The sequence below is a fragment of the Dama dama genome, chromosome 11 (genome assembly GCF_033118175.1).
Source record: "Dama dama isolate Ldn47 chromosome 11, ASM3311817v1, whole genome shotgun sequence".
Taxonomy (NCBI): domain Eukaryota; kingdom Metazoa; phylum Chordata; class Mammalia; order Artiodactyla; family Cervidae; genus Dama; species Dama dama.
Genome location: NC_083691.1, coordinates 13025375 through 13042201, shown reverse-complemented (window position 1 = coordinate 13042201; position 16827 = coordinate 13025375). Strand labels below are relative to the sequence as shown.

Here is a 16827-nt window from a genome sequence, read left to right as displayed (position 1 = left end):
TCATTGAGACAAGACTTTTGCCCTGTGCAAGAGTCTCTCCAGGGCCCCCGTCATGTCCCTGTTCCTTAGGCTATAAATGAAGGGGTTCAGCAGTGGAGTGACCACTGTGTACATCACAGAGGCAATGGTGATCTTGTCCCTGGAGGTGCTGGATGAGGGGAAAATATACAGCCCAATAATTGTTCCATAATACAGAGACACCACAGAGAGGTGGGAGCCACATGTGGACAATGCTTTGCAGATCCCCTTGGTGGAAGGGACCTTCAGGATGGTGGCCCCGATGCGTCCATAAGAGATCAGGATGCATACTAGTGGGAGGATGATGACAGCCACTCCTGCTGTGAAAATGGCCAGCTCATTGAGGGATGTGTCTGAGCAGGAGAGCTTCAGCAGGGCACCAAGGTCACAGAAGAAATGGGGGATGCTGTGGTCAGCACAAAAGGACAGCCGGGTCAGGAGGAGGGTGTGACACAGGGCATTGGCACAGGAGAGAATCCAGGACACAGTTACTAGTAAGGTGCACAGCCCCTGTCCCATGATGGTGCTGTAGTGGAGAGGGTGACAGATGGCCACGTACCGATCATAGGCCATTGAGGTGAGCAAGAAATCATCCAGACCAGTGAAAAATATGAAAAAATACATCTGTGTTATGCACCCTGCATAGGGGATGGATTGATCCTGAGTCTTCATGTTTATCAGCATTTTAGGGATGGTGACAGATGAAAAGGAGACATCAGTGAGGGCCAAGTGGCTGAGGAAGAAGTACATGGGGGTGTGGAGGCGAGCGTCCAGCCTTATGAGCAGAATGATGAGCAGGTTACCCAGCACCGTGGTCAGGTACATACCCAGGAACAGGGTAAAAAACATGCCCTGCTGCTCTGGCCGGATGGGGAGTCCCAGGAGGAGGAACTCGGACATGCTGCTCTGATTTACCCTCTTCATGCTCCTCGCCTGTCTGCTGGGAATGAAAGGACAGTGAAAGAAGCACATTTTGATTGCAGCAGGCATATATAAATGAGTCCTTTCTCTTGGTGAATATGTCAGTGTCTGTCTGCATTGCTTTTTCCCTGCAAAAACCCCTAAGATGAATGGTATTACCATGTATAATGAGAGAATTTACCAACTAAGAGAGTTTGATACAGAAGAGAAACTGACTCAGTGGGATTTTTCCATCATCTCAGTAAAGAGAAATTATCACAGTATCTTAGCAGAGATATAGTGAGTTAAAAACCTCCCTAATTTCTCTTCTGTTTCTGTACATATGATCATAAGATTTGACCTTCAGGTTGTGACATATTGACCTATGGAAATCTGACTTCAAGGTCCTCTCATATGTAAAGTATAAGGAAGATGTTTCAGCAACGAACTCTTGAAGGAAAGTGGATCAAAAATACACAGCCAAGAAATTTCCTGGCGATCCAAGTCAGGATGTATGGGTTCAATCCTTGTTCCAGGTATAAAGATATCACATGCATTATGGCTAAAAACCAAAACATGAAACAAAACAATATGGTAACAAATTCAACAAAGAATTTAAAAAATGATTCACATCAAAAAAATTCTTTAAAAATAAATAAGCAAATAAATAGCCAGTTCCATTATGTATAAAGGCTGAAGAAAAAGAAGAAGCTTACATGTCAACTGAACTCAGAGTATCTTAGTGTTCAAATTTGCAATATCACTGCTCTATGAAGTAAAAAATATTACTGGCAGTTATATGTATTTTTACTAGTACTCATATTTATCATTCTCCAGTATCCTCCTGATTCAACAAAATTCTTTTGTTGAAGAGTTCCCTAATCCAAAATAAAAACAGTTGCTGCCAAGATATGTCAAAGAGATACGCCCTGATATGCATTCTCCCCTCATCTTTAAAACTAGTAATAAAAAGTATCACAAGCAAGAGCACAGAGAAGTGCTGATCACCTACACACACACACACACACACACACACACACACACACACACACACCTACTATTGCCGTAGGAGACCCAGTTCGTCTCTGAATTTTATGCTTGAATGATCTAGCTGCCTTGAGTAAGAACTGGTTTCTCAGCTTCTCTGTAGGACACCTGGAGACAAGATTGATCCACTTCTGTGGTCCTGAACCACTCACCAGCATCAGAGATAAAAGAGCTTGATCCTCAATTCAACAATGTCAGAAATGGAGACGAGAAGACTGTTCTCTGTCCATCAGGGAAGGGACCCAAGGGGACAGGGCTCCAAGCTCTTGGCTAGAGACATGCATTAAACATGTATTAATTGCTCAGTTTTCTTGTTTCTCCCTCCAAGACACATGCCCTAGGGCAATGGTTCTTAAACTTTGATGTTCCCTAGAATGCCCTGGGGAGATTATTAAAGATGCAGTTCCCAGCTCCAGCTCCAGTGATGCTCATTCTTGAACTCTGTGGCCAGGGAATTCTGAAACACGTGGTCCGAAGGGCTGACATTGAGAAAACAGTATCCTTAGGAAGAACGTCACGATGATGCCCAGTGGGTGTGATCCCAAAGGAGATGTGGAAAGAACTCCTGACTCACCCTTCCTACTAGCTTAGATTTCCCCTAGTTAAGTCAAAGCTTGGGATGTGAGGATGGAGTTTTCTCCCAAGCCGGGATGCCTTCTTAGTTTGTTGCCTCTAAATAAATCTGCTTCACGGTAGAAATTCAAATACAATATGAGAAATTCAAAGTATTTCCCCTGTCTTTTATTCATCTTTTATATTTCTAAAATGGTTTTTATTCATAAAATTTTATATTAACATTTGTTGTTGTTCTATCAAAGTGTTAGTCACTTAGTCGTGTCTGACTCTGTGCAACCCCACGGACTGTAGCCCACCAGGCTCCTCTGTCAGTGGAATTCTCCGGGCAAGAATGCCAGAGTTGTTTTTCAGCTTTAGTGTTGTTCAACTCCAGATGTTGTTGTTCATTCGCTAAGCCATGTCCGAGTCTTTACAACCCCATGCCAGGCTTCCCTGTTTTTTGCTATCTCCCAGAGTTTGCTCAAACTCTTGTTCATTGAGTCAGTAATGCCATCCAACCATCTCATCCTCTGTCGTCCCCCTTTTTTTCCTGCCCTCAATCTTTCCCAGTGTCAGGGTCTTTTCCAATGAGTTGGCTCTTTGCATCTGGTTTTAGTATTGGGGTTTCAGCATCAGTCCTTCCAATGAATATTCAGAGTTGATTTCGTTTAGGATTGACTGGCGTGATCTCCTTGCTGTTCAAGAGACTCTCAAGAGTCTTCTCCAGTACCACATTCAGAAAGCATCGATATTTGCTGAGTTGCAAATATGAATACGTCTTTTTTACATTCCAACTCTGACAGCCGTACATAACTACAGGAAAACCATAGCACTGACTAAATTACCTTTGTTGGAAAAGTGATGTTTCTGCTTTTTAATATGCTATGTAGATTTGCCATAGCTGTTCTTCCAGGATCAAGTGTCTTAAATTTTCATGACTGCAGTCACCAAATGAAGTGGTATTGAACCCAAGAAAATAAAATCTGTCACTGTTTCCACTTTTCCCCTTCTGTTTGCCATGAAGCAATGGGACAGGATGCCAAGATCATTGTTTTGTGTATGTTGAATTTTAAGCCAGCTTTTTCATTCTCCTCTTCTACCCTCATCAAGAAGCTCTCTTGTTCCTCTTCACTTTTTGCCATTAAAGTGGTGTCATCTGCATATGTGAGGTTGTTGATATTTCACCCAGCCGTCTTGATTCCAGCTGGTGATTTATCCAGTCTGGCATTTCGCATGATGCATTCTGTATACAAATTAAATAAGCAGGGTGACAATATACAGCCTTTATGTACTCCTTTCCCAATTTGGAACCGGTTAGTTGTCCTATGTCCCATGCTAACTATTGCTTCTTGACCTGCACACAGGTTTCTCAGGAGGCAGGTAAGGTTCTCTGGTATTTCCATCTCTTGAAGCATTTTCCACAGTTTGTTGTGATCTACACAGTCAAAGGCTTTAGCGTAGTCAGTGAAAAAGGAGTAGCTGTTTTTCTTTAATTCTCTTGATGTTTCTATTATCCAACAGATGTTGGTGATTTGATCTCTGGTTCCTCTGCTTTTTCTAAATCTAGCTTGGACTTCCGGAAGTTCTTGGTTCACATACTCCTGAAGCCTAGTTTGAATGGCTTTGAGTATAATCTTGCTAGCATGTGAAATGAGTGCCGTTGTACTGTAGTTTTAACATTCTTTGCTCTTGCCTTTCTTTGTAATTGAAATAAAAACTCCCCTTTTCTAGTCCTGGAGCCACTGGCGAGTTTTCCAAATTTGCTGGCATTTTGAGTGCAACAGTTTAACAGCATCATCTTTTAGGATACGTTTACATAAATGGGATTTGTTTTGCATGGTACCTTAGAGCTTTCTCCTCCTAAATTTATTGCAATACTTGCAAGTCTACTTCTATGCTTATCAGTGCATAAAACACATATAACATCAAGGTATCAATCTCAAATTTTTAGCTGCTGTCTTGTTGAATTAACTGAGTGGTTCATTAACAAAGAATCTCTAATTCTTCAATAAGGTAACACTTTATTAAACGTTATAGTACACCCTGAAATCTTCTCCTGTGTCTGTTGTCTGATCAAGGTTACTTTATTATCTCCAAAGCATCCATTTTAACAGGCTCCAATGTCTTAATTCCCCCATGCCTGTGGCTTGCTCTTTTGAAGAGAGAACAACTGAACTGTGAAAATGTCCGTGAAAATACATGAAGAATGGAAGGCTAGGTGGAAGCGCATGGAAAGAGAGGCAATAAAGCCAGACTGTTTTCATTCACCTAAGGAATCATCTAAGTCAGAGCTTACAGAATGAAATAAATGAATAATTAGGAAAGTTGCATCATAATATTTTATACATGTATCATATATCCAAGGCTTTTAAAATATTGGGATTTCCATCTTTACACCCCAAACAGACTAGAGTTGTGGACATCATCACAACCTGGCATGTCACTCCAGCTACTGGTTACAAACTAATTAGTCTTTTGTTTCTGTATAGCATTGGTAAACATATTACATCTTGCATAGTGCAGGCACACACACACAAAGGAACAAGATGAAAAAACAGGGGTAAAAATCTGATGCTCAAAAAAAGACATATAAGTAGTATGTCGATAAGAGAGAAAAAAATGAATAGTATAAACTAATCTCAAAGAAGGCCAAAAAGAGGGAAAAGAAATCAAAAAATCTTTCTCCAAATCTATTTGTACTAAGTGAGCTTTGCAAGGTAGCAGGATTACAAAGTTGATGAATAATGAACAAAAATCAATGATACTTTATATCCTAGCAGTGAGCACTGAGAATCTAAATTTTAATATACTAATTAAAACAGTTTAAAAAGCAAAATATGCTTATGAATGAATTTACCAAATATGATATGTTAAAAACTACAAACTCATTCATGGTAAATTTAAAGAGGATGCAAATGAATACAGATACACTTTGCCCATAGGCTGTATAACTCAATATCGTTATGGAGCCAGGTCTCTCCTCCAATTGATCTATAGGGTCAGTGCAATCAAAGGCAATGTATCAGTAGCCTACTTGTAGAATCTGATTCTTAATCTGAAGTAAAAGGGAAGACAGATGTGGATGTCACTTGTGATGGAACTAAAGCCCAATGCTGTAAAGAGCAATATTGAATAGAAACCTGGAATGTTAGGTCCATGAATCAAGACAAATTGGAAGTGATCAAACATCAACATTTTAGGAGTCAGCAAACTAAAATGGACTGGAATGAGTGAGTTTAACTCAGATGACCATTATATCTACTACTGTAGGAAAGAATCCCTTAGAAGAAATGGAGTAGCCATCATAGTCAACAAAAGAGTCTGAAATGCAGTACTTGGACGCAATCTCAGAAATGACAGATGATCTCTGTTCATTTCCAAGGCAAACCATTCAATATCACAGTAATCCAAGTCTATTCCCCGACCAGTAAGGCTGAAGAGGCTGAAGTTGAACAGTTCTATGAAGACCTACAGGACCTTCTAGAACTAACACCCAAAAAAGATGTCCTTTTCATTATAGGGGATGAGAATGCAAAAGTAGGAAGTCAAGAAACACCTGGAGTAACAGGCAAATTTGGCCTGGAAGTATAGAATGAAGAAGGGCAAAGGCTAATAGAGTTTTGCCAAGAGAACCCACTGCCATAGCAAATATCCTCTTTCCACTACACAAGAGAAGACTCTACACGTGGACATCACCAGATGGGCAATAACAAAATCAGATTGATTATATTCTTTGCGGTCAAGATGGAGAATTTCTATACAATCAGCAAAAACAAGACCAAGAGCTGATTGTGGCACAGACCATGAAGTCCCTAACGCCAAGTTCAGACTTCAACTGAAGAAAGTAGGGGAAACTACTAGATCATTCAGGTATGACCTAAATCAAATTCCTTGCAATTATATAATGGAAGTGAGAAACAGATTCAAGGGATTAGATCTGATAGAGTGCCTGAAGAACTTTGGACAGAGGTTCGAGACATTGTACAGGAGGCAGGGATCAAGATCATCTCCAAGGAAAAGAAATGCAAAAAGGCAAAATGGTCATCTGAGCAGGCCTTACAAATAGTTGAGAATAGAAGAGAAGGAAAAGGCAAAGGAGAAAAGGAAAGATGTATTCATTTGAATGCAGAATTCCAAAGAATAGCAAGGAGAGAGAAGAAAGCCTTCCTCGGTGATCAGTGCAAAGAAATAGAAGAAAATAATAGAATGGGAAAGTCTAGAGTCCTCTTCAAGAAAATTAGATACCAAGGGAATGTTTCATGCAAAGATGGGCGCAATAAAGGACAGAAATGGTATAGGCTTAACAGAAGCAGAAGATATTAAGAAGAGGTGGCAAGAATACACACAAAAACTATACAAAAAAGAACTTCATGATCCAAATATTCACAATGGTGTGATCATCACCTAGAGGCAGACATCCTGGAATGCGAAGTCAAGTGGGCCTTAGGAGGCATCACTATGAACAAAGCTAGTGGAGGTAATGGAATTCCAGTGGAGCAACTTCAAATCCTAAAAGATGATGCTACGGAAGTACTGAACTCAATATGCCAGGAAATTTGGAAAACTCAGCAGTGGCCACAGGACGGAAAAGGTCAGTTTTCATTCCAATCCCAAAGAAAGGCAATGCCAAAGAACATTCAAACTACCACACAATTGCACTCATCTCACATGCACATAAAGTAATGCTCAAAATTCCCCAAGCCACACTTCAGCAGTTTGTGAACTGTGAATGTCCAGATGTTCAAGCTGGATTTAGAAAAGGCAGAGGAACCAGAGATCAAATTGACAACATCTGCTGGATTATCAAAAAAGCAAGAGAGTTCCAGAAAAACATCTACTTCTGCTTTATTGACTATGTCAAAGCCTTTGACTCTGTGGACCACAACAAACTGTGGAAAATTCTGAAAGGGATGGGAATACCAGACCACCTGGCGTGCCTCTTGAGAAATCTGTATGCAGGTCAGGAAGCAATAGTTAGAACTTGACATGGAACAACAAACTGGTTCCAAATAGGGAAAGGAGTAGGTCAAGGCTGTGTATTGTCACCCTGCTTATTTAACTTATATGCAGAGTACATCATGAGAAACACTTGGCTGGATGAAGCACAAGCTGAAATCAAGATTGCCGGGAGACATACAACTCAGCAATCCCACTGCTGGGCATACACACCGAGGAAACCAGAATTGAAAGAGACACATGTACCCCAATGTTCATCTCAGCACTGTTTACAATAGCTAGGACATGGAAGCAATCTAGATGTCCATTGGCAGATGAATGGATAAGAAAGCTGTAGTACATATTCACAGTGGAATATTATTCAGCTTTTTAAAAAAATTCATTTGAATCAGTTCTAAGGAGGTGGATGAAACTGGAGTTTATCATACAGAGTGAAGTAAGTCAGAAGGAAAAACACCAGTACAGTATATTAACACATATATATGGAATTTAGAGAGATAGTAACGATGACCCTATATGTGAGACAGCAAAAGAGACACAGATGTAAAGAACAGTCTTTTGGACTCTGTGGGAGAAAGTGAGGGTGGGATGATTTGAGAGAGATCATTGAAACTTGCATATTATCATATGTGAAGTGGATCACTGGTCCAGGTTGGATGTATGAGACAGGGTGCTCAGGGCTGGTGCACTGGGATTACCCTGGGGGATGGGATGCAGAGGGAGGTGTGAGGTGGTTCTGGATGGGGAACGCATGTGTGCCCGTGGCTGATTCATGTCAATGTATGGCAAAACCACTACAATATTATAAGGTAATTAACATCCAATTAAATGAAAGAAATTAATTAAAAAATAAAAACAAAAAAGAAAGAAAGCTCTGGTACACATACACAATGGAATATTACCCAGCTATTAGAAAAAATGCATTTGAATCAGTTCTAATGAGGCAGATGAATCTGGAGCCTATTATACAGAGTGAAGTAAGTCAGAAAGAAAAACACCAATACAGTATATTCACACATATATATGGAATTTAGAAGGAGGGTAATGATGACCCTATATGAGAGATAACAAAAGAGACACAGATGTAAAGAACAGACTTTTGGACACTGTGGGAGAAGGTAAGGGTGGGATGCTTTGAGAGAATACCATTGAAACGTATATTACCATATGTGAAATAGATCACCAGTCAAGGATCAATGCATGAGACAGGGTGCTCAGGGCTGGTGCACTAGGATGACCCTGAGGGATGGGATGGGGAGGGAGGTGGGAGGGCGCTTCAGGATGGGGGACACATGTACACCCATGGCTGATTCATGTCACTGTATGGAAAAGACCACTACAATAATGTAAAGTAATTAGCTTAAAATTTTTTTTAAAAATATTAATTTTTTAAAAAAAGATTGCTGGAAGAAATATCAATAATCTCAGATATGCAGATGACACCACCCTAATGGCAGAAAGTGAAGAAGAACTAAAGAGCTCTTGATGAAACTGAAAGAGGAGAGTGAAAAATTTGGCTTAAAACACCACATTCAGAAAACTAAGATTATGGCATCCAGTGCCATCACTTCATGGCAAATAGATGGGGAAACAGTGGAAATAGTGACAGACTTTATTTTCTTGGGCTCCAGAATCACTGCAGATGGTAACTGCAACCATGAAATTAAAAGGTGCTTGCTCCTTGGAAGAAAAGTTATGACCAACCTAGACAGCATATTAGAAAGCAGAGACATTACTTTGCCCACAAAGGTCCATCCAGTCAAAGATATGGTTTTTCCAGTAGTCATGTATGGATCTGACTTGGACTATAAAGAAAGCTGAGCACCAAAGAAATGATGCTTTTGAACTGTTGTGTTGAAGAAGACTCTTGAGAGTCCCTTGGGCTGCAAGGAGAACCAACGAGTCCATCCTAAAAGAAATAAGTCTTGAATATTCTTTGGAAGGACTGATGCTGAAGCTGAAACTCTAATACTTTGGCCACCTGCTGCAAAGAAATTACTCATTTGAAAAGACCCTGTTGCTGGGAAAGATTGAAGGTGGGAGGAGAAGAGAACAACAGAGGATGAGATGGTTGGATGGAATCACCAACTCAATGGGCATGAGTTTGATTAAACTCCAGGAGTTGGTGATAGACAGGAAGGCCTGGCATGCTACAGTCCATGGGGTCACAAAGAGTCAGACACAACTGAGTGACTGAACTGAACTGAACTGCAAAGGGAAGACAAAAAATGTTAAAATGAAAAGCAAAATGCCATACTTACTTTACCTAATTTCAAAACTGTTTTATACTCCAAAGCAAGGAAAATAAAAATAATTGCATGAGAATAGGAATATAGATCAATAGAACAGTGAATAATTTCAAAATATATCAATACATATAAGGTCAATTAATAGTTTACAATTGCACCAAGGCAATTTAACGTGGCAAGGACAGTGTTTCAATAAATGGTGTCAGCATGGTTCAGTATCACTACGTCTTAAGTGAACATGGACTGTTGTGCTGCACCACATGCAAAACATAACTCAAAATGGATCAAATGTGTAAGAACTATAACTATAAAACTATCTTCAGGAAAAACTTGGACAAATCTTGGTAAACATGGGGTAAGGAATACTTTCTTAAATAAGAGACAAAAGTCATGAACACTAAATGGAAAAGAGTAGAATCTTGATTTCATAAAAATAAAAAGCATTTGCTCTTCCAAAGAAACTTTTTAAAAAATTTTATTGGACTATCGTTGTTTAACAATGTTGTGTTATTTTCTCTTCTCAGAACACTGAATCTGCCATACGTATACATATGTATATCCCTTTTTAAAAATTTCCTTCCCCTTTAGGCCACCACAGAGCTTTAAGTAGAGTTCCCTGTGCTATACAGTAGATTCTTATTAGCTATTCATTTTATGCACAGTAGTAAATGTCCAATGACAGAGACATAGATACAGAAGAGGTGGCACATATATACAATGGAATATTATGCAGCCACAAAACGTTACCAAAATTGTGCCATTACCAGAACGTGGATGGTCTACATATTGTCTGGGTCTGACATACAGAGTAAGAAGAAAAATAAATATTGTGTGTTAATGTCTATACATGGAATCTAGAAAAATGGTAGTGATGAACTGATTAGACAGGCAAGAGTAGAGAGGCAGACATAGAGAATGAATTTCTAGACACAGCTGGAGGAGGAGTTGTTGCTATTCAGTCACTAGGACTTGTCTGACTCTTTGCAAGCCCGTGGACTGTGGCATACCATTCTCCCCTGTCCTTCTCAGAGTTTGCTCAGGAGAAGGAGAGGGTGGGGCAAACTGAGAGAGTACCATTGACATACACACACTACCATGTTTGAATTAGATTGCTAATGAGAAACTGCTCCATAGCGCAGGAAACTCAGTGTGGTATCTGTGATGACCTGAGGGCTGCAAACATGGGGAGGGTAGGAGGGAGGGTCAGGAGAGAGAGAATATATGTACACTTACAGCTGATTCATGTTGCTATATAGCAAAAACCAACAAAATATTGTAAAGCAATTATTTTCCAATAAAAAGTAAATACAAAATTAAATAAATTTTTAAAAAGAAATAAATTCCCAGGAAATAAGAGGAGAGGTGAAGTACTACCACCTATATAAATGCTCAGCCTTATAGACAAGATCAAAACTCAAGAACATAAACTCAAAATTCACAATTTATGCTAATGAACTGTTAGGAAATAGACAATAATTGTAAAGGAATGCAATTCGACAATCAAACATTTACTGAGTGTTTATTCCATGCTGGGTTCAAATCTAGGCATGTAGGATCTGAGGTTTTGTGAACACACATGGCTGTTACAAAGACGAACAAACATCACTGAGACAAGACTTTTGCCCTGTGCAAGAGTCTCTCCAGGGCCCCCATCATGTCCCTGTTCCTTAGGCTATAAATGAAGGGGTTCAGCAGTGGAGTGACCACTGTGTACATCACAGAGGCAATGGTGCTCTTGTCCCTGGAAGTGTTGGATGAGGGGAAAAAATACAGTCCAATAATTGTTCCATAATACAGAGACACCACAGAGAGGTGGGAGCCACATGTGGACAATGCTTTGCAGATCCCCTTGGTGGAGGGGACCTTCAGAATGGTGGTCCCAATGCGTCCATAAGAGATCAGGATGCATATGAATGGTAGGACGATGACAGCCACTCCTGCTGTGAAAATGGCCAGCTCATTGAGGGATGTGTCTGAGCAGGAGAGCTTCAGCAGGGCACCAAGGTCACAGAAGAAATGGGGGATGCTGTGGTCAGCACAAAAGGACAGCCGGGTCAGGAGGAGGGTGTGACACAGGGCATTGGCACAGGAGAGAATCCAGGACACAGTTACTAGTAAGGTGCACAGCCCCTGTCCCATGATGGTGCTGTAGTGGAGGGGGTGACAGATGGCCACGTACCAATCATAGGCCATCGAGGTGAGCAGAAAATCATCCAGACCAGTAAAAAATAGGAAGAAATACATCTGTGTTATGCACCCTGCATAGGGGATGGATTGATCCTGAGTCTTCATGTTTATCAGCATTTTAGGGACGGTGACAGATGAAAAGGAGACATCAGTGAGGGCCAAGTGGCTGAGGAAGAAGTACATGGGGGTGTGAAGGTGAGGGTCCAGCCTGATGAGCAGAATGATGAGCAGGTTGCCCAGCACCGTGGTTAGGTACATGCCCAGGAACAGGGCAAAGAACCCGCCCTGCTGCTCTGGCCGGATGGGGAGTCCCAGGAGGAGGAACTTGGACAAGCTGCTCTGATTTACCCTCTTCATGCTCCTCTCCTGTGTTCTGGGAATGAAAAGACAGTGAAAGAAGCACATTTTGATTGCAGCTGGCTTATCAAAATGAGTACTTTCTGTTGGTGAATATGTCAGGGTGTGTCTGCATTGCCCTGCAAAAAACCCTAAGATGAATGGTATTACCATGTATAGTGAGGGAATTACCAACCAAGAATTGAGTTTGATACAGAAAAGAAACTGGCTCAGTGGCATTTTTCCATCACCTCAGTAAAGAGAAAGTATCACACTTTCTTAGCAGAGAAATAGTAAGCTAAAGACCTCCGTAATTTCTCTTCTGTTTCTGGACATACAATCATAAGGTTTGACCTTCAGGTTGTGGCATATTGACCTACAGAAATCTGACTTCAAAGTCCTTTCATATGTAAAGTATAAGGAGGACTGTTCAACAACCAATTCTCAAAGGAAAGTAGGTCACAAATACACAGCCAAGAAATTTCCTGGCAGTCCTGTGGTTATTACTTCACCTTGCAAGTCAGGGGTTGTGGGTTCAATCCCTGTTCCACATATAAAGAAATCACATGCCTTACAACTAAAAACCAAAACATGAAACAAAAATATATGGTAATAAATTCAGCAAAGAATTTTTAAAATGATCCACATCAAAAAAATTCTTTAAAAATAAATAAGCAACTAAATAGCCAGATTCCCTTAGGTACAAAGGTTGAAGGGAAAAAATGAAGCTTACCTGTCAACTGAACTCAGATTTTCTAAGAGCTCAATCTTATCAAATCACACTCTATGAAGTAAAAATATTACTGGCAGCTATATGTATACTTTTACTAACACTCATATTTATCACTCTCCAATATCCTCCTGATTCAACAAAATCCTCTTGTTGAAGAGTTCCCTAATCCAAAATAAAAACAGTTGCTGCCAAGAGGTGTCAAAGAGATACGTCCTGATATGCCTTCTCTGCCTATCTTTAAGAACTAGTAATAAAAAGTATCATAACCAGAGCACAGAGACATGCTGGACACCTGTATATACACACACACACACACACACACACACACATAAATGCACACCTGCTATTGCCGTAGGATATGCAGTTCTTTTCTGAACTTTATGCTTGATTGATCTAGTTGCCTTGAGTAAGAACTGGTTTCTCATCTTCTCTGTAGGACACCTGGAGACAAGATTGATCCACTTCTGTGGTCCTGAAACACTCACCAGCATCAGAGACAAAAGAGCTTGATCCTCAATTCACCAATGTCAGAAATGGAGACAGGAAGACTGTGCTCTGTCCACCAGGAAAGGGACCCAAGGGGACAGGGCTCCAAGCTCTAGGTTAGAGACATGCATAAACATGTATTAATTGCTCAGTTTTCTTGTTTCTCCCTCCAGGACACATGCCCTAGGGCAGTGGTTCTTAAACTTTGATGTTCCCTAGAATGCCCTGGGGAGATTATTAAAGATGCAGATCCCAGCTCCAGCTCCAGTGACGCTCATTCTTCAACTCTGCTGCTAGAGAATTCTGACACACGTGGTCCGAAGGGCTGACACTAAGAAAACAGTATCCTTAGGAAGAACGTCACGATGATGCCCTGTGGGTGTGAGCCCAAAGGAGATGTGGAAAGACCTGCTGACTGACCACTCCTACTAGCTTAAAGTTTCCCCTAGTTAAGTCAAAGCTTGGGATATGAGGATGGAGTTTTCTCCCAAGCCGAGATGTCTTCTTAGTCTGTTGCCTGTAAATAAATCTGCTTCATGGTAGAAATCTAAATACAGTATGAGAAAATCAAAGTATTTCCCCTGTCTTTTTTTCATTTTTTATAGTTCCAAAATGGTTTTTATTCATAAAACTTTATATTTACATTTGTTGTTGTTCTATCTTAATGTTAGTCTCTCAGTCATGTCTGACTCTTTGCAACCCCATAGGCTGTAGCCCACCAGGCTCCTCTGTCAGTTGAATTCTCCAGGCAAGAATACTGGAGGTGTTGTTCAACTCCACTGTTGTTCAACTCCAGTGGTTGTTGTTCAGTCTGTAAGCCATGTCTGACTCTTTGCAACGCCATGAATTTCAACATGCCAGGCTTCACTGTTTTTCACTAAAATAGAGTTTGCTCAAACTCAAGTGCATTGAGTCAGTAATGCTATCCGATGAACTATCTCATCCTCTGTCATCCCCTTTTATCCTTCCCTCAGTCTTTCCCAGCATCAGAGTCTTTTCCAATGAGCTGACTCTTTGCATCAGGTGGCTATTGTTGGAGTTTCATCTTCAGCATCAGTCCTTCCAATGAATATTCAGGGTTGATTTCCTTTAGGATTGACTGGTGTTATCTCCTTGCTGTTCAAGGGACTCTCAAGAGTCTTCTCCAATACCACATTTGGAAATTATCAATTTTGCCACTCAGTCTTCTTTATGGTCCAACTCTCACATCCATACATGACTACAGGAAAACCACTGCTTTGATTAAATTACCTTTATTGGAAAAGTGATGTCTCTGCTTTTTAATATGCTGTGTAGAAATGTCATAGCAATTTTTCCAAGGTCAAGTGTCTTTTATTGTCACTACTGCAGTTACCAAATGAAGTGATTTTGAACCCAAGAAAATAAAATCCGTTTCCACTTTCCCCCCATCTATTTGCCATGAGCTATGGGACGAGGTGCCATGATCTTTGTTTGGTGAATGTTGAATTTTAAGCCAGCATTTTCATTCTCCTCTTCCACCCTCATAAAGAGGCTCTTTAGTTCTTCTTCACTTTCTGCCATTAAAGCGGTGTCACCTGCTTATGTGAGGTTGTTGATGTTTCTCCCAGCAATCTTGATTCCACCTGGTGATTCATTGAGTCTGGTATTTCGCATGATGCATTCTGTATATAAATTAAATAAGCAGGGTGACAATCAAAAAGTGGGTCAAAGATCTAAACAGACATTTCTCCAAAGAAGACATTCAGATAGCTAACAAACACATGAAAAGATGCTCAACATCACTCATTATCAGAGAAATGCAAATCAAAACCTCAATGAGGTACCATTACACACCAATCAGAATGGCTGCCATCCAAAAGTGTACAAGCAATAAATGCTGGAGAGGGTGTGGAGAAAAGGGAACCCTCTTACACTGTTGGTGGGAATGCAAACCAGTACAGCCACTATGGAGAACAGTGTGAAGATTTCTTTAAAAACTGGAAATAGAACTGCCATATGACCCAGCAATCCCACTTCTGGGCATACACACCGAGGAAACCAGATCTGAAAGAGACACGTGTACCCCAATGTTCATCGCAGCACTATTTATAATTGCCAGGACATGGAAGCAACCTAGATGCCCATCAGCAGATGAATGGAAGAGGAAGCTGTGGTACATATACACTATGGAATATTACTCAGCCATTAAAAAGAATTCATTTGAATCAGTTCTAATGAGATGGATGAAAATGGAGCCCATTATACAGAGTGAAGTAAGCCAGAAAGATAAAGACCAATACAGTATACTAACACATATATATGGAATTTAAAACGATGGTAATGATAACCCTATATGCAAAACAGAAAAAGAGACACAGATGTACAGAACAGACTTTGGGACTCTGTGGGAGAAGGCGAGGGTGGGATGTTCTGAGAGGATGTCATTGAAACAAGTATACTATCAAGGGTGAAACAGATCACCGGCCCAGGTTGGATGCATGAGACAAGTGCTCAGGGCTGGTGCACTGGGAAGACCCAGAGGGATGGGAAGGAGAGGGAGGTGTGACGGGGGATCGGGATGGGGAACACGTGTAAATCCATGGCTGATTCATGTCAATGTATGGCAAAAACCACTACAATAAAAAATAAATAAAATAAAATAAATAAGCAGGGTGACAATATACAGCCTTTATGTACTCCTTTCCCAAACTGGAACCAGTCAGTTGTTCCATGTCCCATGCTAGCTATGCTTCTTGACCTGCACACAGGTTTCTCAGGAGGCAGGTAAGGTGCTCTGGTATTTTCATCTCTTGAAGAATTTTCCAGTTTGTTGAGATCTACACAGTCAAAGGCTTTAGCGTAGTCAGTGAAAGAGGAGTAGATGTTTCTCTGTAATTCTCTTGATGTTTCTGTCACCCAACAGAGTTGGCAATTTGGTCTCTGGTTTCTCTACCTTTTCTAAATCTAGCTTTGACTTCCGGAAGTTCTTGGTTCACATACTGCTGAAGCCTAGTTTGAACGGCTTTGAGTATAAGCTTCCTAGCATGTGAAATGAGTGCAGTTGTACTGTAGTTTTAACATTCTTTGGCCTTGCCTTTCTTTGGGATTGAAATAAAAACTCCCCTTTTCTAGTCCTGGGGCCACTGGCGAGTTTTCCAAATTTGCTGGCTTACTGAGTGCAGCTGTTTAACAGCATCATCTTTTAGGATATATTTACATAAATGGGATTTATTTTGCACGGTATCTTAGAGCTTTCTTGTCCTAAGATAAATTTATTGCAATAATACTTGTAAGTCTACTTCTTTGCTTATCAGTGCATAGAATATATGTAACATCAATGCATTAATCTTCTCAAATTTTTAGTTGCTCTCTTGTTGAATTAACTGAATGATTCTTTAA

At 40.5% G+C, this 16827-nt stretch overlaps 1 protein-coding gene across 1 annotated transcript; it reads right to left on the bottom strand.

Annotated features, from left to right (window-relative positions):
- On the bottom strand, positions 1–12269 carry LOC133065432 (olfactory receptor 1J4-like). The gene is made up of 2 exons (XM_061156193.1): positions 11773–12269; positions 1–943 (listed from the first exon to the last, which is right to left on the bottom strand). Exons 1-2 carry the CDS (start codon positions 12267–12269, stop codon positions 1–3), a joined length of 1440 nt encoding a protein of 479 aa, XP_061012176.1.
- Positions 12270–16827: the final 4558 nt, after the last annotated feature.

What these genes read in the sequence shown, in the direction of transcription:
- LOC133065432 (XM_061156193.1), bottom strand. Translation starts at nt 12,269, where the DNA reads ATGAAGAGGGTAAATCAGAGCAGCTTGTCCAAGTTCCTCCTCCTGGGA. An exon ending in ACCCTCCTCCTGACCCGGCT is followed by an intron (nt 944 to 11,772) that starts GTCCTTTTGTGC and finishes ACAGGCGAGGAG; the next exon opens with CATGAAGAGGGTAAATCAGA.